Below are 11279 nucleotides of genomic sequence, written 5' to 3' on the forward strand. Positions count from 1 at the left end.
CATAAAATCACAACGCTTTTTACCTTGTTGAGAGCTATAAGGCGAGGGCCCAGTTGGGAGTTTGAAAGCGAGTCGTGTGCTGTAACTTATTAGGATGACGTGGGTCAGAATTCTGTGGAAATTGGTCTGCTTTCCACTGTTAACATGCTGACACTTTTACTGCGCATTTTCATCTGGTATTTGGAATTTTATTTATATCGTTTTGAATCCTTGTTTTCCACTTAGTTAGTCCTAACTAACTAAGTTAGTCCTGCCTTATCTTTCTATCAGTGTTCATTGTTGAATACCTACTATTGTTTTGATCGTAGCACCCTACTATAAGATTAGGCCTATTTGCTTTTCTTTTTAAAAAGTTCTAAATGGTGCTCTGCTCGAGAGACATTTTGCCGTGTTTGGTTTTTTTTTTTCCTTGATAAACTGAGAAACATCGATTTGAATTTAATACTTAAAATTCGGTGCACAATAATTAGAAAGGAGAGCATGCTTTAAATGTACATTGATATACAATTTTAAAATTAGTACACGTTAAGTGTACGTGTGTACCGTGGAGGCCAGAAGAGGACTTTGGGTGCCTTGAAGCTGGAGTTACAGCTGGGAGTGAGCCACCCAGGGCTGGTGCTGAAACCCAAACTCTAGTCCTCTGCAGGGGTGGTAAGTGCTCGTAATCACTGAGCCGTCTTTCCAGCCCTAATAGTATATAAATTATATTAAAATGAAACATCTCATGAAATACCTCTTTGAAGTTTATTTGATGAGTCAGGATTTGTTGGACCTGTTTCTGTATTATTTTAGTTTCTAACAGACCAGCCAAGAAAGCTGAAAATTTCATGATTATCAAATGAGAAATTCAGGTTGTTTTTTTTTGTTTTTTGTTTTTTGTTTTTTTTTTTTAATCAAGGAGGAAATTCTGGAATCCCAGCTAGGAATTATTTAATATTGAATTTCCACTAGTGAGTATTGACTATAAATCAAGCCCAGGCATTTTTAAATTGTATAAAGGACTGAGCATTTCCCAGGGCTTGTAGATTTCTAGAAATGTTTCCTTTTGTGTACAGCCCAACCCTAGTACCTGGCTGGCATACCACACCTAAAGGCGGACACCGCAGACCAGCCCAAGCCAGGGAAGAGCTGGAGAACCAAAGGCCTGTGCGTATCCGCTGGCTCCAGAGACAGCAGGCTTAGTCCTGTGCTCCTGCCGGGTGAATCTGCAGTCCAGCTCCGCAGTGAAGTCTCCACAGTGAGGGTGACCATGAACCCTGAGAGTGGCCCGGGCCACGGAGCGAGGACTCCTGCGATGTTCCAGGCAACCAGGGGCCTAAAGGCCAACCTGAAGGATGCAGTCGCCAGGCCCTGGAGGAGCCTGGCCAGGATGCCGAAGCCTGAGGTGCAGGATCTGGAGGCAGTAGCTGCAGGACATGAGGGCTGTGAGTCCTGGGACAGGGTCTGATGGGCAGAGGGTGGGTTCAGGACAAGACACTTAGAGCACTCACTGCAGCCTGGAAAGATACAGGTGCCTGGCGACCCTTGGGATGTTCTCCAACGCTCCCCCCCACCCCCCCCCCCCCCACTCCCCCCCCCCTCACCCCCCCCCTGCTGGCTGGTTTTCAGCTTTGACTTCTCCCACTGAGTGTTGATCCACACCCTATACTGTGGATGGGAGGGTCACTTTTCCAAGTCGAGGAGACTGTTTAAGGAAATGAGTAAGCCCTTGTCCAAATAAGAAAAGAATTCCTTGTTCCTTTGTCTTAAATCACGATTTGTGTGCCTTTAAGTCACTCTGTTGCGTTTAAGTTTCTAAAGCACGGGGAATAGATCAGCTATACCTTGGGAATAATAGCATAAACTGAGGCTACACTGAGGAAGTCTTCAGGAGTTGAAAATAAAGGACTCAACGTTTCTTAACGGCACACCATGGGCTCACGAAGATGAGCTCTTTCCTGAAGCCCCAACCTTGGAAACTGTGTATCGTTTCCTTAGTATAATGTGCAGTTAGTAGCTAGCAAGAGGTGTTTCGGATATGGGGATGCAGAGGGTAAGGGAGCTCCATCGTCTGGGGAGCTCGACTTCTGTTGTGAAGGAATCTGATGAGTCATAAACAAGGAAGTTACAGGGGTGACAATTTTAGGGAAAAGCCATGAAACAAGGTGACCTGGGTGGTATCAGGGCACAGGAGGACTTTGGGTCAGGACACAGAGCATGTTTTGGTAGGTACTCAGATGAGAGAAAACAGCCAGCAGTCGGAGGTTCAGGTAGAAACCATGGCAAGCAAGAGACAAGCAGATGCAGACATGGAGTCCCTATGTTTAAAATGAGGAGGATGCCCAGCCATTCTGGAGCATGGTGAATGACGTTTGAGAGCTACTGAGATTGGAGAGGGTTGAACTTTGGATGTCTCCTAAGGGTTAAAAGCTCGGCACTAGCTAAGACTAGTTCGTCTTTTAGTGGGTGGGGTTAGTGGAAGGAGGTTTTCTTATAACCTAGGGACAACCTCAAAGAGGATTCCTTTCTACTGCAGTATCCACTGTGCTCTCTTGTGCTGCTGCAGCAACCCTACCCCCACCTCCCCCAAAGCCTGGCCAAGTGGCCATGGAACAGACCTCTGAGAGTCTGAGACAAAGTAACCCTTTTCTCATTCTGGGTCAGTTGTCTCAGGTATTCTGCTAACACTGGACAGTAGATAGGACCAGCCCAATCCCCCTAAGAGAGAAGCATTTAAGAAACAAACTTGGTATTGTACTTCTCTCAATTTCAGGCATTTAGGTCAATGCGCATTGGTATTGCATTGGTGGTCTTAATTTGTGTCTGCCTCCGGGTAGTGGTAACATTTTATCACTTTGGCTCCTCTTTTTCTCTTGAGGTCTTTAATTTGGTTTGTTAAACATTGAGAAGTAAATACTCTGGGTGTATTTCATTATCAGAAATATTAGTCACAACCATAATGTCTTGATCCTCAATATTGTGTCCAAATATTTAAATATCATTTGTTGAAATGATTATCCACTCCATTGTCAAAACCTACAAACATTTGTCCAAAAATAGCTGATATTTGTGTGGGCTTATTTTTAGAGCATGCATTTTATTCTGTTGACATGTATGTCCCTCTATCTGTTAAACACCCTACTTATGCGATTCTTGCACACTACTGTACAGTTCTTATACATGAAGATTAAATAATGTGACTCTTCCAACATTGCTTCTCTTTTTCAAAGTCAATATGGTCTCTCAGAATTGTCTTTGCCTTTAAATATTTTTAATGAACTTGCTAATAGCTACAATATGTGTAGGGGGTAGTTCTAATGCTTTGATTGGACATCTGCATGAGAACATGAAAGGTCCTGTTCCCCAACTGGTTCTTGGTTGATCAAAAAAGATGCTAGCGGCCAATGAGCTGGGCAGAATAGGTGGGACTTCCGGTTTCCCATGTGAAGTCTAACAGACAAGGGAGAGGAAAAAAGATTTTTGCCATGCTTTGGAGGGATCACCAGCCACCAGACCTGTGAGATCTAGTGTGGAGTGGCCATTGGCCACTTCCCTTACTGGGCCTGGGGTGCAGGCAAGAAATTAGAAAGGCAACTCAAGGCAGATTTAGGGGTAATTGAGCAACACTGAGCAGCTGAGCTAAGGGCAGCGTTAGAGGTGTTGAGCCGGGAATGAAGAGGGCAGGCTAGCAGAGAGAGGTTTAGGAGAGTCTGGCCGTTGAACATATAAAAATAAGTGTGTGTGTGAGTGTGTGTGTGTGTGTGTGTGTGTGTGTGTGTGTGTGTGTGTGTGATTTAAGGATCTGAGGGCTGCCTAGGGCTGGTAGTATGGTCTGCCCAGACCTTAAAGCAGGGTAGTAGGAACTACACAATACAAATATGTTTGTGTAACATTTCATTTAAATTGCATTAAATCAATAGACAAATTTTGGGGGAGTCAACAGCTTATGACCTTCACACTTCCAACCCTGGGACTTATTATATCTTCCCATGATTTAGTCTTTGAGACCTTTTGACAACCATCTCTCTTTCTCTGTAGATTTAGTTTATTATTTTATGCAATTGAATGTTTTGCCTGAATGTGTGTATGTGCACCACTGTTTGCATCTCCTGTGCTTGAAAGTCAAAAGAGGGCTTGGGGTCCACTGGGGCTGGAGTTATAGATGGCTGCAAGCTGCCATGTAAATGCTGGGATTTGAACCTGAGTCCACCGCAAGAGCAGCAAGTGCTCTTAACCCCTGAGCCAGCTCTCCAGCATGCATATTATATATATATATATATTATATATAATATGCATGCCCTTGGTTCAGTCCTTAGCTCTAAAAAAGAAGACAATATATATGAGAAACTGTATATGATGTTTTCTTGCTTTTATATGTGCTTTGGTTTCTGATCAGTTGTAAATAGAGCTTTGTAAATTTTAGTTTTCATTTGCCAATATGTAGAAATGTGAATGATCGTTATGCATTGATCTCGTAGTCAGCAAGCTTACTAACCCTACTTGCTAGTTCTGGAGCTGCTTTGTGCATTGCTTGAGATTTTATACGTAAATCACCAAGTGGTCTGAAGCCAGACGAGGCCGTTTTCCTTCTCTTCACGTACCGTACCAACTATAACTTTCAGCACAACATGTAAACGAAGAGATGAGTGGAAATATCATTTTATTCTTCAACATAGGAACAAAAGAAGTCCAGATTTTAAAAACTAAGTACAATGTTGGTTGTCAATTCTTTGCGGATACCCTTTCAAAATGAGGAAATTCTCTCTATTTACAGTTAACCAAGGGGGGACTTTTTTTCTTTTGAGAAGGGGGCAGAAAGTTGTTTGTTCTTTGTTTTCATTTCTTTTATAAATCTATTTATTTAGTGTGTACAAATGGGTGTGTGTGCGAATGTGCATGCATGCGAGTGTGTGTGTGTGTGTGTGTGCGCGTGTACGCACATGTTGAATGTATGATGTGACAGTGGCACATGTGTGCTGCAGTATGCCTGTGGAGCTCAGAGGACAGTTGTTTTTTTTTTTTTTTTTTTTTTTTTATTAACTTGAGTATTTCTTATGTACATTTGGCAAACATCCCCTTCCCTCCCCCCTTCCTTATGGGTGTTCCCCTCCCCACCCTCCCCCATTGCCGCCCTCCCCCACAGTCTAGTTCACTGGGGGTTCAGTCTTAGCAGGACCCAGGGCTTCTTCCACTGGTGCTCTTACTAGGATATTCATTGCTACCTATGAGGTCAGAGTCCAGGGTCAGCCCATGTATAGTCTTTAGGTAGTGGCTTAGTCCCTGGAAGCTCTGGTTGCTTGGCATTGTTGTACATATGGGGTCTCGAGCCCTTCAAGCTCTTCCAGTTCTTTCTCTGATTCCTTCAACGGGCGTCCCGTTCTCAGTTCAGTGGTTTGCTGCTGGCATTCGCCTCTGTATTTGCTGTATTCTGGCTGTGTCTCTCAGGTTCGATCTACATCCGGCTCCTGTCGGTCTGCACTTCTTTGCTTCATCCATCTTGTCTAATTGGGTGGCTCTATATGTATGGGCCACATGTGGGGCAGGCTCTGAATGGGTGTTCCTTCAGTCTCTGTTTTAATCTTTGCCTCTCTCTTCCCTGCCAAGGGTATTCTTGTTCCCCTTTTAAAGAAGGAGTGAAGCCTTCACATTTTGATCATCCGTCTTGAGTTTCATTTGTTCTAGGCCACTAGGGTAATTCAAGCATTTGGGCTAATAGCCACTTATCAGTGAGTGCATACCATGTATGTCTTTCTGTGATTGGGTTAGCTCACTCAGAATGATATTTTCCAGTTCCAACCATTTGCCTACGAATTTCATAAAGTCGTTGTTTTTGATAGCTGAGTAATATTCCATTGTGTAGATGTACCACATTTTCTGTATCCATTCCTCTGTTGAAGGGCATCTGGGTTCTTTCCAGCTTCTGGCTATTATAAATAAGGCTACGATGAACATAGTGGAGCACGTGTCTTTTTTTATATGTTGGGGCATCTTTTGGGTATATGCCCAAGAGAGGTATAGCTGGATCCTCAGGCAGTTCAATGTCCAATTTTCTGAGAAACCTCCAGACTGATTTCCAGAATGGTTGTACCAGTCTGCAACCCCACCAACAATGGAGGAGTGTTCCTCTTTCTCCCAGATCCTCGCCAGCATTTGCTGTCACCTGAGTTTTGATCTTAGCCATTCTCACTGGTGTGAGGTGAAATCTCAGGGTTGTTTTGATTTGCATTTCCCTGATGATTAAAGATGTTGAACATTTCTTTTTAGGTGTTTCTCAGCCATTGGCATTCCTCAGCTGTGAATTCTTTGTTTAGCTCTGAACCCCATTTTTTTAATAGGGTTATTTGTCTCCCTCTTGGTCTAACTTTTGAGTTCTTTGTATATTTTGGATATAAGGCCTCTATCTGTTGTAGGATTGGTAAAGATCTTTCCCAATCTGTTGGTTGCCGTTTTGTCCTGACCACAGTGTCCTTTGCCTTACAGAAGCTTTGTAGTTTTATGGAGATCCCATTTGTCGATTCTTGATCTTAGAGCATAAGCCATTGGTGTTTTGTTCAGAAATTTTTTCCAGTGCCCATGTGTTCCAGATGCTTCCCTAGTTTTTCTTCTATTAGTTTGAGTGTGTCTGGTTTGATGTGGAGGTCCTTGATCCACTTGGACTTAAGCTTTGTACAGGGTGATAAGCATGGATCGATCTGCATTCTTCTACATGTTGACCTCCAGTTGAACCAGCACCATTTGCTGAAAATGCTATCTTTTTTCCATTGGATGGATTTGGCTCCTTTGTCAAAAATCAAGTGACCATAGGTGTGTGGGTTCATTTCTGGGTCTTCAATTCTATTCCATTGGTCTATCTGTCTGTCTCTGTACCAATACCATGCAGTTTTTATTACAATTGCTCTGTAATACTGCTTGAGTTCAGGGATAGCGATTCCCCCAGAAGTCCTTTTATTGTTGAGCATAGTTTTAGCTATCCTGGGTTTTTTGTTATTCCAGATGAATTTGCAAATTGTTCTGTCTAACTCTTTGAAGAATTGGATTGGTATTTTGATGGGGATTGCATTGAATCTGTAGATCGCTTTTGGCAGAATGGCCATTTTTACTATATTAATCCTGCCAATCCATGAGCATGGGAGATCTTTCCATCTTCTGAGGTCTTCTTCAATTTCTTTCTTCAGAGTCTTGAAGTTCTTGTTGTACAAATCTTTTACTTGCTTGGTTAAAGTCACACCGAGGTACTTTATATTATTTGGGTCTATTATGAAGGGTGTCGTTTCCCTAATTTCTTTCTCGGCTTGTTTCTCTTTTGTGTAGAGGAAGGCTACTGATTTATTTGAGTTAATTTTATACCCAGCCACTTTGCTGAAGTTGTTTATCAGCTTTAGTAGTTCTCTGGTGGAACTTTTGGGATCACTTAAATATACTATCATATCATCTGCAAATAGTGATATTTTGACTTCTTCTTTTCCGATCTCTATACCCTTGACCTCCTTTTGTTGTCTGATTGCTCTGGCTAGAACTTCAAGAACTATATTGAATAAGTAGGGAGAGAGTGGGCAGCCTTGTCTAGTCCCTGATTTTAGTGGGATTGCTTCAAGTTTCTCTCCATTTAGTTTAATGTTAGCCACTGGTTTGCTGTATATGGCTTTTACTATGTTTAGGTATGGGCCTTGGATTCCTATTCTTTCCAGGACTTTTATCATGAAGGGGTGTTGAATTTTGTCAAATGCTTTCTCAGCATCTAATGAAATGATCATGTGGTTTTGTTCTTTCAGTTTGTTTATATAATGGATCACGTTGATGGTTTTCTGTATATTAAACCATCCCTGCATGCCTGGGATGAAGCCTACTTGATCATGGTGGATGATTGTTTTGATGTGCTCTTGGATTCGGTTTGCCAGAATTTTGTTGAGTATTTTTGTGTCGATGTTCATAAGGGAAATTGGTCTGAAGTTCTCTTTCTTTGTTGGGTCTTTGTGTGGTTTAGGTATAAGAGTAATTGTGGCTTCATAGAAGGAGTTCGGTAGTGCTCCATCTGTTTCAATTTTGTGGAATAGTTTGGATAATATTGGTATGAGGTCTTCTATGAAGGTCTGATAGAATTCTGCACTAAACCCGTCTGGACCTGGGCTCTTTTTGGTTGGGAGTCCTTTAATGACTGCTTCTATTTCCTTAGGAGTTATGGGGTTGTTTAACTGGTTTATCTGTTCCTGATTTAACTTCGGTACCTGGTATCTGTCTAGGAAATTGTCCATTTCCTGCAGATTTTCAAGTTTTGTTGAGTATAGGCTTTTATAGTAAGATCTGATGATATTTTGAATTTCCTCTGAATCTGTAGTTATGTCTCCTTTTCATTTCTGATTTTGTTAATTTGGACACACTCTCTGTGTCCTCTCGTTAGTCTGGCTAAGGGTTTATCTATCTTGTTGATTTTCTCAAAGAACCAACTTTTGGTTCTGTTGATTCTTTCTATGGTCCTTTTTGTTTCTACTTGGTTGATTTCAGCTCTGAGTTTGATTATTTCCTGCCTTCTACTCCTCCTGGGTGTATTTGCTTCTTTTTGTTCTAGAGCTTTTAGGTGTGCTGTCAAGCTGCTGACATATGCTCTTTCCTGTTTCTTTCTGCAGGCACTTAGCGCTATGAGTTTTCCTCTTAGCACAGCTTTCATCGTGTCCCATAAGTTTGGGTATGTTGTACCTTCATTTTCATTAAATTCTAAAAAGTTTTTAATTTCTTTCTTTATTTCTTCCTTGACCAGGTTATCATTGAGTAGAGCATTGTTCAATTTCCACGTATATGTGGGCATTCTTCCCTTATTGTTATTGAAGACCAGCTTTAGGCCGTGGTGGTCCGATAGCACGCATGGGATTATTTCTATCTTTCTGTACCTGTTGAGGCCGTTTTTTGACCAATTATATGGTCAATTTTGGAGAAAGTACCATGAGGAGCTGAGAAGAAGGTATATCCTTTTGTATTAGGGTAGAACGTTCTATAAATATCCGTTAAGTCCATTTGGCTCATGACTTCTCTTAGTCTGTCTACGTCTCTGTTTAATTTCTGTTTCCATGATCTGTCCATTGATGAGAGTGGGGTGTTGAAGTCTCCTACTATTATTGTGTGAGGTGCAATGTGTGTTTTGAGCTTTAGTAAGGTTTCTTTTACGTATGTAGGTGCCCTTGTATTTGGGGCATAGATATTTAGGATTGAGAGTTCATCTTGGTGGATTTTTCCTTTGATAAATATAAAGTGTCCTTCCTTATCTTTTTTGATGACTTTTAGTTGAAAATTGACTTTATTTGATATTAGAATGGCTACTCCAGCTTGCTTCTTCCGACCATTTGCCTGGAAAGTTGTTTTCCAGCCTTTCACTCTGAGGTAGTGTCTGTCTTTGTCTCTGAGGTGTGTTTCCTGTAGGCAGCAGAATGCAGGGTCCTCGTTGCGTATCCAGTTGGTTAATCTATGTCTTTTTATTAGGGAGTTGAGGCCATTGATGTTGAGAGATATTAAGGAATAGTGATTATTGCTTCCTGTTATATTCATACGTGGATGTGTTATGTTTGTGTGCTTTTCTTCTCTTTGTTTTGTTGCCAAAACGATTAGTTTCTTGCCTCTTCTTGGGTATAGCTTGCCTCCTTATGTTGGGCTTTACCATTTATTATCCTTTGTAGTGCTGGATTTGTAGAAAGATATTGTGTAAATTTGGTTTTGTCATGGAATATCTTGGTTTCTCCATCTATGTTAATTGAGAGTTTTGCAGGATACAGTAGCCTGGGCTGGCATTTGTGTTCTCTTAGGGTCTGTATGACATCAGTCCAGGATCTTCTGGCCTTCATAGTTTCTGGCGAAAAAGTCTGGTGTGATTCTGATAGGTCTGCCTTTATATGTTACTTGACCTTTTTTCCTTACTGCTTTTAATATTCTTTCTTTATTTTGTGCATTTGGTGTTTTGACTATTATGTGACGGGAGGTGTTTCTTTTCTGGTCCAATCTATTTGGAGTTCTGTAGGCTTCTTGTATGCCTATGGGTATCTCTTTTTTTAGGTTAGGGAAGTTTTCTTCTATGATTTTGTTGAAGATATGTACTGGTCCTTTGAGCTGGGAGTCTTCACTCTCTTCTATACCTATTATCCTTAGGTTTGATCTTCTCATTGAGTCCTGGATTTCCTGTATGTTTTGGACCAGTAGCTTTTTCCGCTTTACATTATCTTTGACAGTTGAGTCAATGATTTCTATGGAATCTTCTGCTCCTGAGATTCTCTCTTCCATCTCTTGTATTCTGTTGGTAAAGCTTGTATCTACAGCTCCTTGTCTCTTCTTTTGGTTTTCTATATCCAGGGTTGTTTCCATGTGTTCTTTCTTGATTGCTTCTATTTCCATTTTAATTCCTTCCACTGTTTGATTGTGTTTTCCTTTAATTCTTTCAGGGATTTTTGTGTCTCCTCTGTATGGGCTTCTACTTGTTTATTTATGTTTTCCTGGAATTCTTTCATGCATTATTGCGATTCCTCTCTGTAGGCTTCTACTTGTTCTCTAAGGGAGTTCATCATGTCTTTCTTGAAGTTCTCCAGCATCATGATCAAATATGATTTTGAATCTAGATCTTGCTTTTCTGGTGTGTTTGGATATTCCATGTTTGTTTTGATGGGAGAATTGGGCTCCGATGGTGCCATGTAGTCTTGGTTTCTGTTGCTTGGGTTCCTGTGCTTGCCTCTCGCCATCAAATTATCTCTAGTGTTACTTTGTTCTGCTATTTCTGACAGTGGCTAAACTGTCCTATAGGCCTGTGTGTCAGGAGTGCTGTAGACCTGTTTTCCTCTCTTTCAGTCAGTTATGGGGACAGAGTGTTCTGCTTTCAGGTGTAGTTTTTCCTTTCTACAGGTCTTCAGCTGTTCCTGTGGACCTGTGCCTTGAGTTCACCAGGCAAGTCACTTGCAGCAGATAAGTTAGTCTTACCTGTGGCCCCGAGGCTCGAGGTTCGCTCGGGGGTTCTGCCCACGGGCTCTCCCAGCAGTGGCAGCGACCGGGAAGATCTCGCCCGCCTCTTCCAGGGAGCCTCCGTGCACCAGGGTTCAGATGGCCTCCGGTATTTTCCTCCGTCTGTTTCCTTCAGGATCCGGCGGTGTCTCAGGCAGGGCTCCTGCTGCTCCTGGGCCCTCCCCCACAGGAACCCAGAGGCCTTGTACAGTTTCCTCTTGGGTCAGGGATGTGGGCAGGGGTGGGCAGTGTTGGTGGTCTCTTCCGCTCTGCAGCCTCAGGAGTGCCCACCCGACCAGGCAGTAAGGTATCTCTCCCAGGTATCTCTA

The 11279-nt window shown here is 42.1% G+C and overlaps 1 protein-coding gene across 1 annotated transcript in view; it reads left to right on the top strand.

Moving 5' to 3' along the window:
• The first annotated feature begins 1200 nt into the window (after positions 1 to 1200).
• The window catches only part of Ankdd1b (ankyrin repeat and death domain containing 1B), a 64611-nt gene continuing 54532 nt past the window's right edge, over positions 1201 to 11279 (top strand). Inside the window, exon 1 of the mRNA XM_032896882.1 lies at positions 1201 to 1424. Within this exon, the coding sequence (XP_032752773.1) occupies positions 1250 to 1424 (175 nt within the window). The 5' untranslated portion in view covers positions 1201 to 1249. The remainder of the gene's footprint in view (positions 1425 to 11279) is intronic.

The sequence above is a fragment of the Rattus rattus genome, chromosome 3 (genome assembly GCF_011064425.1).
Source record: "Rattus rattus isolate New Zealand chromosome 3, Rrattus_CSIRO_v1, whole genome shotgun sequence".
NCBI classification, from domain to species: domain Eukaryota; kingdom Metazoa; phylum Chordata; class Mammalia; order Rodentia; family Muridae; genus Rattus; species Rattus rattus.